This window comes from Poecilia reticulata, chromosome 15 (assembly GCF_904066995.2).
Source record: "Poecilia reticulata chromosome 15, P_reticulata-male-v2, whole genome shotgun sequence".
Taxonomy (NCBI): domain Eukaryota; kingdom Metazoa; phylum Chordata; class Actinopteri; order Cyprinodontiformes; family Poeciliidae; genus Poecilia; species Poecilia reticulata.
Genome location: NC_088844.1, coordinates 10764645 through 10781263, shown reverse-complemented (window position 1 = coordinate 10781263; position 16619 = coordinate 10764645). Strand labels below are relative to the sequence as shown.

Sequence of the window (16619 nt, the reverse complement as noted above, 5' to 3'; positions counted from 1 at the left end):
AGACATTTGATTAGCTTGTAAAGTTGCTTTAAAGTGAGGTTGCAAAAGTGGATTTTTTGTTTTTAATTCTGTTTGTAGCCATTTCCACATGTATAAAGTGTAAACATTGAGTTGGAGGGCGTGGCCAGCAGCAGCTGATTTATTTTCTGAAAGGTGCTCAGAACTGACCAGATGAAATCTCAATATTTGGAAATGATTTTTATTTTGTTGAAAAAAGAGTGTAATCATGTTTCATAAGGCCCACAGACCTAACCTAACTCGATCAAGAAAGCATAAGACCTGATTTGCTCTCAGCACCTTTGCGTCTGATCTTCCCACTGTTCCTCCATGAGATGGAAAAGGAGTAATAAGTGGGTGTTGGCTCAGGGCGCGGTCTGCCTTGAAGGCATACGCGCCTTCATTTGCATGAGCTGGTGCCCTTTGCCTCTCTTTTTCTTGTCAGCAGAGTAAGAAACGGTAGACGGATTAAGCATGAACTTATAACCCCAAATACAAGTTTGTTTGCAAAGCAACAATCTTTGTCTTAGCTTGTAACAATAAATGACATTTGAGTTCAGTTTAAGTAATGTACGTTTCTTTGGTAATCGGTTTGTGGCTAATCAACTTTGTATGTGGGTAACGGAGTTTGCTAGTGGTTACTAGTCACCTCTGACATATTTCCTAATATGCGACCTCTCTGTGTGTGTTGTAGTGTAGTTTTGAGAATCAACTCACCAGATCTTTTTAGTTGAGACTCAGATAAAACGAAAGCAGTCACTGTCACCATGACTCAACCTCAGCTTCATAAAAACATAAGTTGAAATCTGTAAGTTGCTCTGTTTATGGAATGGTATTTGGGTAGTGATGAGCTCGCCTTTACCTTTTAATGGATAACACTGAAACCCAGTGGAGCCTGCAGAAGTTAATGTTTCCACAGTGCAACTAGAAATGTTTTATCACAGAGCCAGTTTTCCTGAAACTAAGAATTTTACCTGTCTCTGTCTTGCCTGTGTTTTTTTTTTTTTTTTTTTTTGTGGGTTTGAAGCTTTACTGTTTTAAGTGAATTACAAATTTTGACAGTAGTGTTATTGCTTCAAAAACGTCATAAAATCGACTCCTCATCTGTTTCTGTCATGCGTTGTTGGCCTGCAGGTCTGATCCTTAAAGCCAACAGTGAAAGTAGTCTAGATTACGGAACATTACTGAATTACCAAAACCACAAAGCTTGTGCATGACGGTGTTTAAGTCTGGCAGATTCTTGGGGAATAATCAACAGTCTTACATAACGTGAATCTGAAGGACCAAAAGATTGACTCAGCTGTTGGTTATAGGCGAGACTTCGAGCTTGTAAACACTGAGTAGAGACTTTGACTTGTAAATAAACTCACCAGTTTTCATCGATTGCTGTTGATCTGTTTGTCTCACTGCTGCTGGTATTCTAGGGATTAGTTTATTACACCAACCAATTTGTTTTTAAGGATTTTATGTGATGAATCTAATGTTATGATTTTGTGATAAAAACAAGTAAATCGTTTTCACAAATAAATATTTCAAAAGTGTGGCATCCATTTGTATTTGTAGTCACAGTCATGATCGCCTTTCACTGAAATTACAGCTGCAAGAATGAGTCTCTACCAACTCTGCACATCCAGACACTGTCAATTTGTGCCCATTTTTCATGTCTAAATAGCTGGAGTTCAGTCAAAGTGTTTCCTATCTTCTGAATGGATTTAGATCTGAACTTTGGGCGTTCAGATCTCTGATCTAAAGTCTTTTATTACTGCTGAGGCTGAATATTTATTATCTTAATGAAAGATGAACCCACAAAATCATTTGCAGTCTGTTCTTTTAGGACTGTGCTATATTTAGCTCCATCTCTGAACAGCTTCCCTTAGCATTCCCACAGCATGATGCAGCTACCATCCTGCTTCACAATGAGGAAAGGGAAATCAAGTTGATACGTGTTCCAAGTTCCAGCACACACAACCTGTTGCATGCAGGACCTAAAGTAAAATTTTGGTCTCATATGACCCGCTCACCTCCTGTCTCCACCCTACATGCCTGAACACAAATGCATTCTCCGCATTTCAGATTCACTTTCGCCAATAAAACTTTGAAAACAGAAGTAAACCCTTCCCTTCCTCTTCACTTACTGAATATTTTTCAAGACACGTTTTAAGTAGAGAGCAAATAAATGTTCACCAGGAGTTCCTTAGTTTGGTTTAATCATTTGAAATGCAACCAAACTAGTCAACCCTTTGATGGTGACTCTCCCGCTTACCAGCAACTCAACTCTTGTTAGAGTCGACACGTCAAATAAAATGGATTGCAAGTGTGACAGGTTGCTATTTGTAGCTTGACGTCAACAGGGAGTCATGTGACAGAAGCTTGTTCTTTTATCCAACTTTTCTAGAGGGCTGACACCAAAGTAGCAAGGAGCTCCAAAGAAAATATTCTGCGTGACATTTTATACGTCAAGTCAGCACAGACAGGTTTATCCCAAGACCACTTTTCCTCAAGGTCGTGTAACCAACCCGTCTTAAGTCGTTGTTATTGTTCCACGGAGGCCGCTGGGAGGAATCTTTGGCGTCACCGGGAGACGACTTGACAACAGGAAGTCGAAGTGTATCGTTGGTGGAGTGAAACCTGTTTTGTAATGGAATTCCCATTGTTGGAGCCGGGGTAGAGGATCCCCTGTTTGCCCCAGGAGAGTAATGGCACCGATGGCCCTGTTCTTTACCGAGCCTGGGACGTCCTAAAATGATGCTAGCGGTTTTTTCACAGCTATTAAAATATTACCTGACGATGGCAACGGAAATCTTAACCATCACTGCTCACGTTAGACGGCTTGCCTGAGCTGCAGACGACCAAGTAGAGCTACTTTCAGAAACAAACCACTTTGTAAGCTCGACGTACTGCTTCACATTCGTTCATGTCAAGTTGAAATTTGGGGGGGATATGACACTGTTTCAATCAGACAGTTTGTAGTTCATCTGGGCTTGCTTCACTGTTCAAGGTTCTTGTCCAGTTTTGAAAAGTTTATCATTTTATTTAATTGTTTTCTAAGTTGGGATAACAATGCAAATAAGTTTGTGTTCTCAGATTTACTCGAATACCCAAAAGAAAAATTGACATTTCTGAAAAAATAGAAAGATTTATGATCAAATGAAGTTGTTTTGTTTGTTGTTGTTATTTTTTGACCTATCACAAGTTGAGATTTAGTACAACTCTTTTACCATTTTTGTTTTTGACTTCATAAACAAATCAAGTACTTAAAATAAAAAGAAGGAGATTTGCTACTTTTTTGTCTTTAGATCCTTTCAGGGCGTGAAACTGATGCTAAGGTTTTCAAACTAGGTTTGATTTTGATGCCAAAATAACTTTGAAGTTCATGTTTTTTTCCAATCCGGGGAATTAAAGGTATTGATTTGCAGGCTGTGATTTAAACTATCTGTATTTAACCCAGTCACATCCACACAAATACAAATACTGCTCTTAAAAAACAAAATGCTGCCATCCTAATGTTTGCAGTTCATTCAGAGTAGTCGGGCAGTGCTTTAGTGATTTATTAGTGACATGTTTTTTTTATGTATTTTCTTGAAGCGTTTACTGGTGATGCAGTTTCTGTTGTTTTCAGGGTCTATTAAACAAAGATAAGAGGCAAGTTTGACACTAGTATCTAACATATTACTTTAAAATATCCTTCTGTCAAATTTGGTACAAAATGTTTTCGTTTCTTGTGGCAAACAAACAAATTTTCAGATCTGAAAATTGCCACCTAAAACCTTCAGATAAATTGAGACTTTATGGTTAAGTGGTGTTTTGTTTTAAAGTAGTGGGCAGTTTCTGGGCTCTGCCAGCTTTTTTTTTTTTTTTTTAACACCAATTTCACAGGAACGAGTGTTGAGAGAGAACAAGGTAGATGACCTAAGACCAGGAATCCAACTATCCAAGGACAAACGCGTCAAGGACGTTGACCCGGTGTACCAACCGAGCCACCCAGCACCCCCGATATCGTGGACCATTGTTAACAGAGGCCATTCTGTTTGTTTGTTTGTTTGTTTGTTTGAGTTTTTTGTTTTTTTTGTTTGTTTGTTTTTTGTATTTACCCAGCAGTCACGAGACGTATTTCTGAGCTCACCGTCGGTTCTTCAGGGCAGCGGCTGCCTTCTCATGCCGCCCATTGGCATCTGTCAAAGGATCTGCTTTCTCTTTAATTAAGAAGCAGGACTTGTAATAATCAGCAGAACAATAAGCTTTAAAGAAGCGCATAAAATCAGGGAGGTAAATTTACTATTGGTGAATATTTTTTTTCTGTGTTTGCCATGCAGCGATCGAGAGCAGCGAGTTCAAGGTTAGAGAAAAAAAATCAACAACTCATGATGCAGCTACCTTGTTACAAGCATCACAAATATTTCTGTTTGGAAATTGCTACGATGTCGCATTTTAACCATTAAAAATTCCAACAATTCACTCCTTTGACACAACAGCCCAAGAAACGCATAGTAAAGTCCATCCACTCTTTGCATGCTTGGGGGGGAAAAAAAAACAAACACAACTTTGAGGGATTTATTTTTAATGGGCCGTCAATGTTTTTCACATTGACTTTAAAAATAACCCAGAAGTAACTTGAGGAAGATCGAGGCGTACATTTCAGCTCCTCCGTTGTTTGCTTCGCAGAATCACCGCAGCTCGACTGTAAGCGATAGGTCTGCGCATAAAGTCGTGAAGTGGGGCAGTTTGTAATGAGAGACGCTTTTGGCAGAAGTAAAAACAGATGTGAAAAGAAATCAAGAGTATCAAGGCATCAAAGAGCCACTTTTCGCTGTTAATATTCAGTTTTTTGATGGTAAATTATGTGAAACAAGTAAATTATGGGTCTGACAACAGACCTTAAAACCGACGTGTGGCCAATGTGAGGTTATTTTTCATGAGGCATCTTGTGTACAAGCGCCTGGCTTTAGCTGGTCAGTCAGTCAGGCTGCTCTGGTACTTTCACAGACTTGCTGCTAGTGGCTTTACAGCTGCAATTTCAAAACAATTATTGGCTTATTAACAATGATTGGTGGAGCTGCTTTACTTCCACACAGTTACTATCTGTTCTGTGTGCAACTAGAAGTAATCCCAGTAAAATGTAAGCAGAGGGAAGAAGTTATTCGTCTTGTGTGAGTTCAGACTTGGACTCAGACCGCCAGGCCCTGGCTGTTTTTGTTCACTGCACTCCAGAAAAACGTGAATAAAAGAGCAGAGAGTTTTGGACGGCTCTATGCGAGGCATAGATTTTTCACACCTGATTGTCACAGATTGTCTGGACTTCATACAGCGTGTCAGTCGGACCCGGCTTCTCCGCGGCCGCGCTTTTACTTCAGGTGTTTTGTTACCAGCAGGCTTCAGTCTTTAATGTGTTAAGCAGTTTTAGGACCTGAGGACAGGCGCTTTGTGGCGCTGTCAGCCTCCCGTTACCGCAGTAACGAGTGGCGCCGCATACTGCCTGCCCTCATGAATATCACCTATCACTCCCCACATGCACTTTTCTCTCTCCTTCTGTTCTGCTGCGTTAATCATAGTTATCTATTTTTTTAAAAAACTTACTGAAAATGCTTGTAAAAAAAAAAATCTGACTGGAGCTGCCTCTCGGTATCTTAGAAACATTTGGAGTTTTGCGTATTTTTGTTTATATATTTTTTTTTGCTCTCATCCATTGATTGCTTTGTTGATTATTCATTCATCCATCTGTTGTAAAGTCATCAGCAGTTTTACATTTATCATCTAAAAATGATCTGAAAAATTGAATTTGGGTTTTTTAAAAGTTGTGTAGGAACATTGGAGTCTGAATCCATTTCCATCCCGTTTACTTTCAGATGCTTATTTTGCAATTCTGCTTTGCTTTTCTTTAACGTTGTTTTCCTTTTATGTTTGTAATATTTAGCAGAATGTAAAAAAAATAAAAAATAAAACTTAATCTTGAAAATTTAACCACATCACTCTTATTTCAGCTTTGCCTCTCTCCCCTTTTCTCAGTTTTATTACTTGAAAAAATTGAGAACGACGACATCGGGAGGAAGACCTTGAAGATCACGGACTTCGGCCTCGCCAGGGAGTGGCACAAAACTACAAAAATGTCGGCTGCAGGCACCTACTCCTGGATGGCCCCAGAGGTCATCAAGTCCTCGCTCTTCTCCAAAGGCAGCGACGTGTGGAGGTCCGGCAACGACAGACTACGACTCTGACTAAAGTATCTTATCCTTCATGCAGTGAAGGTGACTTTATCTGTGTGTGTGTGTGTGTCCTCCATTAGTTACGGTGTCCTGCTGTGGGAGCTGTTAACGGGGGAGGTCCCGTACCGAGGGATCGACGGTCTGGCTGTTGCTTACGGTGTTGCTGTCAACAAGTTGACTCTTCCCATCCCCTCCACCTGCCCCGAACCCTTCGCCAAGCTTATGGAAGGTGATTACAGCCAAATCATTTTGTTTGAAAATCAAATAAACCAATCCTGCTGTCATTTTTAGTCCAATTTACTTTGCTGTTTAATCTGACAAAAATCTACATTTTGTGTGTACCGCCTAGTGATTTAAGTGAACTGGTCAAAGTACTGTTATTTTCATTCTTAAGGGGGGAAACGTGACTTTATGTTTCTTCAACCAAATAGTGTGAGACTTTGTGGGCAATGTGGTGTTTATCTCTTTTGATGCAGCCAACGTTCTTATCCACTGGTGGGTTTGACTCTGAAACATGTGAAATAAGTCCAGACCTCTCAATGGGAGGGGAAGACTGTCCGTTTTTCTGAGATGTGTGGTCCATGCTAGTTTTCCAGCTCTACATCTTGTTCATTACATCCATGCGTAACCTGGTTGATTCGCTCCAAACCAGTAAATGGAAACCCGCTTTATTTCATCATAATTTTTCACATTCTAACTAAAACAAAAGTTCTGCTGAGCCGACGACAACCAGAACCTTTTCTTCACGCATTGGGAAACCAGTCAGACAGTTTCTGTATACTAACGGGTTTAGTGAAGCCACCTGTGTGTCTGCTTGTATCCTACAAATGCCAGCTGTCCGCTGTAAAGCCAGTCACCTGGATATGTTGGTAGCTCGTTTAGAGAGAGGGAAAGGATTTTTGCTAAATGAACGCAGTCGGAGACGGAGATGTTCTGACCCGGGTTGATCTGTGCTTCGTCCCGCAGAGTGCTGGGACCAGGACCCTCATGTCCGCCCCTCCTTCTCCTGCATCCTGGAGCAGCTGTCGGCCATCGAGGAGGCGGTGATGGCCACCATGCCCCAGGACTCCTTCCACAGCATGCAGGACGACTGGCGGGTGGAGATCCAGGAGATGTTCGATGAGCTCAGGACCAAAGAGAAGGTACTCGCCGACCGGAAGGCATCGACGATCTCTGCCTCGCTCTGTGTGGGAACTTTACCAGATGTCAGCGTCTGATGTCTGCAGATGCTGAGAGACGAAACAATCCAAGTGTAACCGCTCTAAAGCCCTGATTGGTTACCTTCATTTAATAAGCTTGTTGTGTCTTTAGCTGACTGAGTCATTACTGCTGTGGTGCTTGAGCGTACTTCCCCCTGGTTAAGAGCTTAATCTGCTTTCTGTTTAAGTGTACGCTTAAAGAGAGGGTTAATTAGTGTCTAGTAAAAAACAGGATCAGCACAAATAGTGAACTGAACCACACAGGTTGGGTTTCTAAGACTTAAATTCTATTTCTTTCTCCTAATCTAGGCGAATATCTTCTATTTTTTCCATTCCTCATTGTGAATATTGGTAATTTAGTCAAATATATTATTAAACTTTCAGTAGTTGTTTTTTTTTTTTTTATCGTACTTAACAGGAAGCGTTATCTCAGAGGATTGGCAACCATTTCTCTTATACAAATTTCACATAATTAACGGCAGTGTTGTCAATTATGTTGGTAGATTTTTTGCAAATATCCCACACTAATCTGTATCAAGGAGGCTGACGGGTTTTGACCGGAAAGCTGCTTTACTGAAGTCATCTAGTACCGATTATCATTACTCAGCAGAAAGGAATTGAGAGAAAGTTGGAGGAAAAGAGAAAAAACCCTGGAAGGAAACCAAAGTTTGCAGCTACGCATAAATTAATCCTACGGCCAACTTCTTATTGACGGAGTCATCCACCGCTTATCCTACAGAAATCTGTCTTCAAGGGCTGCATTGTAATTTTAACGCGTTTCTGAGAATGTGACTCTAAATCCTGGAACACGAGAACCAGAACGTAATCCGTTGAATATTTTGAACCCTAACTGCTGATTTCACTGTGTAATCCTGTCAGGATCTGACAAATTATTCATAACACCTGCATTGTAAGTTTGGTTGGTGATTTCATTTTAAATCACTTAAATCGATTAAAGTTTTTGGTCTAAGGCGATTAAATTAAGGTATTCAATTACCGTAGGTCAATATTTTTAATGCAACCATATATTTCAGAAATGGACCTATTAAGTTTTTTTTTTTTTAGCTTTTGATCTGCTGATTCTGATTTTAGATAATTGCGATTCATGTTTAAAAACTAAAATATAAGAAGATATCGTAGCAGCATTTAGAATATTTTTCTTGCCTTTCCAACATGAACGATCATCTATTTATATCAAAACTAGCTGCTGTAAGTCAGGGTCTTATTAATATTTTAAAACAAAAACTTCCTTCAGCATTTTATATCAGCTTTTGTATCCAGAGTAACCTTTTTTCCTGTTCAAATGAACAGATTTAATCTATTTTAAGCATGAACCGGTGCAGTCCGTCAGTCTGAAGATGCTTCTGTTGAACCATGTCTTCTCGGTTTCGTAAAGTAGCTCTGTAGCTTTGCAGCAGGCAGCCCAGCCTTCACTTCCAACCCGGTTGTGTGCAGGAGCTGCGCTCCAGGGAGGAGGAGCTGACGCGGGCCGCCCTGCAGCAGAAGTCTCAGGAGGAGCTGCTGAAGCGGCGCGAGCAGCAGCTGGCGGAGCGCGAGATCAACGTGTTGGAGAGAGAGCTCAACATCCTCATCTTCCAGCTCAACAAGGACAAGCCCAACGTCAAGAAGAGGAAAGGCAAATTCAAACGCTCCCGCCTCAAACTGAAGGATGGAAACCGCATCAGCCTGCCCTCAGGTGAGAGTAAATGTCAACTAACCTTGGAAAAGCACAATTTCGCAATTGCGGTGTTTAAATAATAAAGGTCATTAAAATCACACAGAGGAGTAAGTCATTAAAAAGCATGCCACACCATCATCCTCCCACCACTTCTTGTCGTCTTTTCTGTCTTTTCCACCAGCGGTAACGTCCGGTTGTTGGTCATGTGACACGTGTGATGTGAAAAAAGTGTGTAAATTTCAGTTTTGCCAAATACAGCCGAGAATCCACCTCATTTTTGTGTTTTTAATGTTTTTTTTCCAAAATTGTCTTGTTTCAATCAAGCTGCAATTCCAATTTGCGCAGCGATGTTGTCGATGGAAAGGCAGCTACTGACATCTGTGTTTATTTACTATGACACTGTGAGGTTTTCTATAATTGAGAGTTTTGTTCAGTGCTGCAGCCTGTGCAATATTTGCCTTTTACAAAGAATGCTTCTTGTGTAAACCCTGATAGCAAATTACACCCCCCTGCATGTCCATGTTGCATTCTGCAGACTTCCAGCACAAGATAACCGTGCAGGCGTCGCCTTCCATGGACAAGCGGCGCAGCCTCCACAGCACCAGCTCCTCTCCGCCCAGCAGCCCCACACTCATCCCCCGACTGCGAGCCATCCAGCGTGAGTCCGCTTCGTCTTCCTCAGGCCATGCACAGTCTGAAAGTTTAAACATCAACCGTGCTTCCTGGATTAAATCGGCTCTTCTTTTTCAAAAAATTAAATCACGAAAAAAGAAAACCACATCAGCTCTTTGAGAGGTTTACGAGAGCCGAGCACGCGGATGCTGTTTTTAACCGAGAGGGACAAAAAAGGCAGCCAGTCAGTTGTTTAAACAGTTTGGTAAAGACTTTTAGGCACGCTGCAACGCCCTTGTGATAACAGGAGCAAATTCCTCTTGTGCATTTCAGCGAGGTGGAGACATTCAGAGTGAGCAGGAAGATTGTTGAGCAGATCCACTGGATCAGCTCTGACCCTGACGATTCAGTATGAAAACAGAAATCGGCCTAAAACTTCACAACAGTTTTTTTCTCTACTGGACACAAGTTTATTGAATAATGAGGTTTCATCTCTTCCATATTCTCTTTCATTATTACATTTAATTTGGGTTTTGTTTTTTTTTGTTTTTTGGAAAGTTGGATAAATTTTGTGTCCAGCCACAAACAAGCAAATTAAAAAATGTTCTACTTTTGTTTTAAAAAGTCCTGTTTTGTAAAGTCAATTTTAATTATTTTAGAGAAAGTTTACAGTTATTAGACTTATACTTATCCAGTCTTAATGAAACTGAAACACCTTACCAATGTGTATCTTCTCAGATAACTAAATAAAATGACAAAAACTTTAAATCAATCAAATTAGCTCTTAAAAACTGAATCAGGCTTTTTGTAAGGACAAGAGTTAAAGATGACACAGACATTAGAGATTTTATTCAAAGATTACTGTTGGATTTAACAGATTAAAACACATCCTCTGGGTGCTGTGGTGGCGTAGGGGCAAAGCACAACCCACATATTGAAGCCTTAGTCCTCATGCCGGTAGTCGCAGGTTCGATTCCTGGCCTGTTGACATTTGGAGCAGGCCAAATATCAATTGGCGCAGGTCATAACCCTCTTTCCTGTCAAACTACTTTCAAATAAAGGCCACTAGAGCCAACAAAACCTTAAAAAAAAAAAAACACCCTCGTAGTTTCTCATGTAGCTTCTGTGGCTGTCATATAATGAGCAGAAATTCCTGTTGTCAGTCACACAAGACGAGAGCAACCGTACGTGGGGCCGCAGCTCCCTCTTCAGGCCAGAGGAGTTCGACGACGTGAAAAAAGGAATCAAGAAGAAAGGAAGAACCTGGGGCCCCAGTTCAGTTCAGAGCAAAGAAAGACCTGCTGCAGCTGAGAGGTAAGACTGACACACAGCCAGGCTTAGTCCCAGAACATTTGGCTGATGTTCCTAAATGTTTTCTGTACTTTGAATCAACTTGGAGGTCAGTTTATTACTAATCAGATGATAAAGCTTCTGCCTTTGAACTGTTGTTGACACGACTAGGAACTTATTTCATTCAACCACTTGAACCTTTCGTATCCGAGGGCGGTTAAGCCGATTACAGTCACGTGTTTGGGCCCAGAGAGGAACCACTCATGCTCAGGCGAGAACACGCAAAGTAGAAAGACTCCAAGCTGGGATTCGAACCCACGGCCTTTCTCCACTGGGCAGCCGGCTCCAAAAACAACTCCCATTTTTTCAACTATTTTCTCTCTACTTATTTATTTCACTCAAGCACAAAGTGGGAATATTAATATTTTCAAAGTAATAAATAAGTAAGATGTACCTCATTTAGCTTGTTCAGTGACCCTGCAGTCTGTCTTTTACTCGTCTTCACATTCTCCTGTATTTTGGGTTCAGGGTGCGCCCTCTGTCAGACGGCAGTAACCCCTGGTCCACCAGCCTGCTGAAGTCCCAGAAGTCTGTTCCCCTCGCCGCTCTGTTCGGCGAACAAGGTGAGCTGATGAACTACAAACTACCAGATAGACAAACGTTAGAGAGAAGGCACCAAACCTCTATTGCTATAACTTTTATTCTTTTTTTACATATATGTGGGTTTGGGGGGGAACTTTATTTATACTTTTTGAAATAGTTTTTGAACCTCATAGTGTTGATTTCTTTGGTTCTGTTTGCATTTTGTTATAAACCATGCAAGCAACACATTTTGTCTTGCATGCAAAATTATTGGTTTGGTTTATAACACTGCATCTCATCGCCCTTCACCCCTGGTGAAATACACACTGGACCCTCACCCATTTGCAGTTCAGTATTTGCAGACTTTTCTGTGGTATGCCCTATTATTTGTGGAAAATTTGACTATTTGCAGATTTTTCCCTGGAGAATATCTGAAATATTCAAAAGAAAATGCAGCATGGGAAGCTGTAGCACCAATGCTACTTGACACGCTATTAGCTGGCGTTAGCAAAGCAGCCAATCCAGGACTGCCATTCATTCTCCTTGGTCCTGATTGGCCAAGTGGAGATGAGGAAGCTTGTAGATGTTGGCTGCTGTGGTAATGCCAAGATGGTGTCCGCTGTGTTTTGATGCTGATTAAGTTTGGACTAATTAGTGGAGCTGTTTCGGCACAACATCAGTTTTTAAATGGGCTGGTAGAAACACACCCCGACAGAATGGTGTCTGGATCTGCAGTGAGGAGGGCAAATGCACAACGAATCATTAAGACTTTATTTGCAAAGAAAATCCCTTTTTCCTTGTTTTGATTACATTGAACCAGTCGTGTGTTTGTTTTCAGCGGGAGCAGGCAGGGAGGAGGCGTTCCCCCAGGAATGTCCCGACAGCAGCTCCAAACCAAAGCAGCTCAAGTTCCCCAACCAGGTTTACATCGACCTTCCTCTGTGGAGGGACGAGACGCAGCCTCAGAGCCCCGGCGGGAGCGGCGGACCGGGCGACGCCGGGGTCGGTGCAGGAAGTCCCCCAGAGACTCCGGAAGACCCCTGCACCACCACGTCCACCTCCTCCACCTCCACAACCCCTCAGCTGACCCCCACCAACAGCCTGAAGAGGGCGTCAGCGCGACGGAAGACCGACTTTGCGCTGTACGGCTGCGGCTCGCTGCTGGCCTCCGTGGTCCTGGGTTACGACATCAGAGAGGCCATCAGGACCTCAGCTCCTCCTGAGGAGTGCGAGACCCCAAAAGAGGAGAAGAAGAAGAAGGAGGGCCTGTTTCAGCGTGCAACCCGGTTCCGCCGCAGCACCTCCCCGCCGGGCGGCCGCTCCCGCAAGGAAGACGCGTCTTCAAACGGCGCCGGCGCCCCGCCGGTCAACCTCGTCTCGATGTCTGCCATCATGGAGTGCAATTCCACCAAGTGCCTCTTACAGCCGGAGGCGGAGGCGTCGGAGCCGAGTCCTGGGAAGGCCGAGCCTGCGGTCAACGATCACAACTCAGAAACGTCCCGACCCGTCAGAGCAGCAGCTGCAGACAGCCAGAGCAACAAGCCTGCAGCTGAAACCCAGAAGGCAGAGCAAAGTCAGAGTCGGCCCCCAGAGCAGAGCAAACACAACACAGGAACACGACTGCGCAGGAAGAAGTACACCACCAACCACAACAGTGAGGAGCACACACCGCACCGCAAGAACACTAATCTCAGCATATCTATGGTCTAGTTCAGGGGTGTCAAACTCCAGTCCTGAAGGGCCGCTGTCCTGCAGTTTTTAGATGTGCCACAGGTACAAAACACCTGAATCAAATGGCTTAATTACCTCCTCAGTTCTCCAGAGCCTTGCTAATGACTTAATTATTCTATTCAGGTGTGGTGCAGCAGAGGCACTTCTAAAAGTTGCAGGACACCGGCCCTCGAGGACTGGAGTTTGACACCCCTGGTCTAGTTTCTACAGCAAACCTGCCAGTGGATGAAGACATTAAAATGTCTTGTTTCATTTGCAGGAATAGTACTTAAAACTAGTACTTTTTCATATTAAGGAATAATTAACTCAAAACAAGGTGCATATATTGCTGAAAAGTTACTTGTACATCAGTTTTGTCTCGTTTCCAGTGTACTAAGACACTTGCATTTGACAACATGTTGTGTTTTTTGCAGTGCATAGCTGGGGGAAGTTAGCATACTCGGGTATATCTGACTGTTCTCTCTGCTCACAGCCCACAACGGCCCTCCGGCGCCACCTGCTGCTCAGAGGAAGCAGGAGAAGGAGGAAAAGCCGGCCAACGGGGACGCTGTCCCGCGGCAGAGGCCCCTGTCATTCCGGGCCAAGCCCCACACCTGGGCCCTGCTGCGGGGCCGCAACAAGAGCTACTCCCTGGGCCACTACTCCGGGGAGAAGACGGCCCAGGACCTGAGCGTAGTGCTGTCCTCGGAGGTGGGCTGCTCGCTGCTCGACATGGACACGGAGGGGCAGAAACGGGACTGCACCGTGCCGCTCTGCCGCATCCAGAGCTCCCCAGCACGGCCCTCCATGTTTGAGCTGGAGAAAGAGTTTTTCTCCTAGGAGCCTGGAGCTGAGCGAGGCGGGCTGTAGAGGGTAGCTGGGGGGGGTTTTAGACGTACGCTGCCTTTGTTCCTTTTTGTCTCTAAAAGCACCATAGAAAGAAGGTTTTTTTTTTTTTTTTTGCTTAGTGCCTGAGCAAAGTGATGTTGGGGTGTCACAGCGCTCTAAAAGAACCGCCTTAAACACGTTTCCAGAACAGACTCTGACCTCTGACCTTGCCCTCGCCGTTACCCCGCCCTGTCCCCTCCGTATGTCGTCGCAGCTCAACGTTGACCGCCGCTGCATCTCCCCCAACTCAAAACACCTTTTTATTTATTTTTATCGGTAATTTAATATGAACTGAGTTAGTGGGCAGCAGGACATACATTCCACCTCCGTTTCACAGCTGCGTCATCAGGCTCCTAGATTTATTTTCTCACTTGAGAATCGTACATGTAAACTTAAAATGTTCACACACAAAAAAGGCAATGTTTGTAAATATGACTTTTTACCCACTGTCAGCCTGATGCTGCTGCTGTTTTCTATTGCAAATGTGTTTTTATGACTGTCAGCTCAGTCTGCGCTCTAGGGACAGGTTACATTATCAATGCTAGAGCCGAAGCATCTGTTGTTCCACCCAGAACGGCCTAAAGATTATAGAGATGCAGGTAGAAAATCACTGGAAGTCTTACAAAGCAGACATGGAAACTATTCTTGTAAAAAAAAAAAAAAGACAAGAAAAATGTTGCTGTTTATGTATTTATAGATGTTTTTTTTTTTTTTCTGGTTCTCAGCACACTAAAGCAGATTTTTCATATAAAGCAGTAAAACCCAACAAGAGCTGATTGGTTGAAACATGAACACATGAGCTGCGTCTGTAATGGGGAGTTGAAAAAGTTCAACTCTTACGGATTCATCTCACACCCTCGAGCTTTTATTTGAAATTTTGATGATTGTGACCTGGAGCTCATGAAACGTGTCAGAAATATTCCATAAGGATGGGGCGTCAATCACAGTGTTGCCATGGTTACTGGCGGCTTCAGCAGCAGGAGTCACGTTCTGCTGGAAGATGACATCAGTATCCTCATGGCTTCACAACCCTTTCTAAGCTGTTACTTTCTCATCTTTTTCCGCACTGCCACACTTTTTCCTCCACTCAACTTTCCATTGACATCCACTGAACAGGCAGATTCGTTATCAGCGACCTTTTGAGGTCACTGTCTTAAAAGTAACACATCAGTACTTTTTAAAAAATTATTATTATTGGTCTTATGCAATATTTTAAAATCCCAATAAACGTTCTACTCAGTTCCATTAGCTTTAAGCCGTAGTCATCAAAACAAAGAATCTGTTTAGCACGAGTTTTACCTTTTGATGAGTTACTGAAACAAATCACAGTTTAAGTCATACTCTGTTTTACTGAGGGACTTGTATTATTTCCACACATTCCTGAATGCAGCTGGTTTTTAAAGTGTGCTCAGTAAAGCTTGTGCCTTTTTTAATGCAAGCATCACATATTTTTACCTGAATGAACCTGTTGAACTGTTACATTTAACAACTTCCACATTCGGTTGAATCCGTTTCGCATCATGAAGTCTATTTAAGCGTAAAAATATTTCTTTTCACCTGAACAAACTCGTCCCGTCGCGCTCAGAAAAGTCCGGAGACGTTTGAATTACATTTTACTTTAAACTACCTGCTTCCTCAGGACTTGTGAAGGTCTCTGTATCCCAGCAGGCTTTGCTCTCCAGACCTTTTCTACGCTCCAGAGCTCTGAATCGGGTTTTAACTGTAACTGAAAAGTGCGTACAGCGCCTCTTCACTTGTTTCACCCGTTGTCTTACTGAGTTTCCTAGAGAAGGGCTAAAGGATGAACTTAGAGAAGCGTCTGAATTACCAGACGGTGTGAATGTCTTCCTGACATTTGCGTGCGTCTTGATTTTTTGATTTTTTTTGTAGAGCGTGAAGTATCCGAGTCTCAAACTGTTAAAGGTGCTATCCAAGCCGTTTTTCAGAACCGTCTGTAAATAGCGCGCCATTTTGTGGCGAAAGTTTTCTCTTACATTCCTAAGACGCTTTTCCACGGCAGCGATGGGGACCAGATTTGACATTATAATTTTTCTGCGTTCAGACCCAAAAACCACTAATCCAACCTGCTGCTATGTGAAGGAGACGAAGCGTAGAGGCCTGCGAAGTGATCAAACTGTGTAAAACTTCTTCTTCTTTTTTTGTTTTTAAAGACGGCTGATGACACTGACTGGGTTCAGATCTGTTTCAGTGGGCCGTGCGTGTTTATCCTGACAGTATTGGTTATGTCATGCCTGATCAATCAAGAGTTATCATGTTTATCAACGTTTTAAATAAAGTCCACATCAAGCCTATTGTCTTCTTTATTTGATTTTTTTAAATTTTATTTTCTCGTATTGAAACACAGCCAATTTTGTGGCTTTAATTCTGACAGAACACGAGAACGTTCCAGAATATTAAAAACTCCCCTGCAAGACGATTTTGACCTTTCAGCAGCGCAACAAC

General features: G+C 42.7%; 1 protein-coding gene across 1 annotated transcript in view; it reads left to right on the top strand.

Moving 5' to 3' along the window:
- Window positions 1-16468, top strand: part of map3k21 (mitogen-activated protein kinase kinase kinase 21) — a 26626-nt gene extending 10158 nt beyond the window's left edge. Inside the window, exons 2-10 of the mRNA XM_008429189.3 lie at window positions 6001-6181; window positions 6278-6426; window positions 7164-7339; window positions 8852-9092; window positions 9610-9732; window positions 10850-11000; window positions 11505-11599; window positions 12397-13212; window positions 13762-16468. Coding sequence (XP_008427411.2) covers window positions 6001-6181; window positions 6278-6426; window positions 7164-7339; window positions 8852-9092; window positions 9610-9732; window positions 10850-11000; window positions 11505-11599; window positions 12397-13212; window positions 13762-14108 — 2279 coding nt within the window. The 3' untranslated portion in view covers window positions 14109-16468. The remainder of the gene's footprint in view (window positions 1-6000; window positions 6182-6277; window positions 6427-7163; window positions 7340-8851; window positions 9093-9609; window positions 9733-10849; window positions 11001-11504; window positions 11600-12396; window positions 13213-13761) is intronic.
- Window positions 16469-16619: the final 151 nt, after the last annotated feature.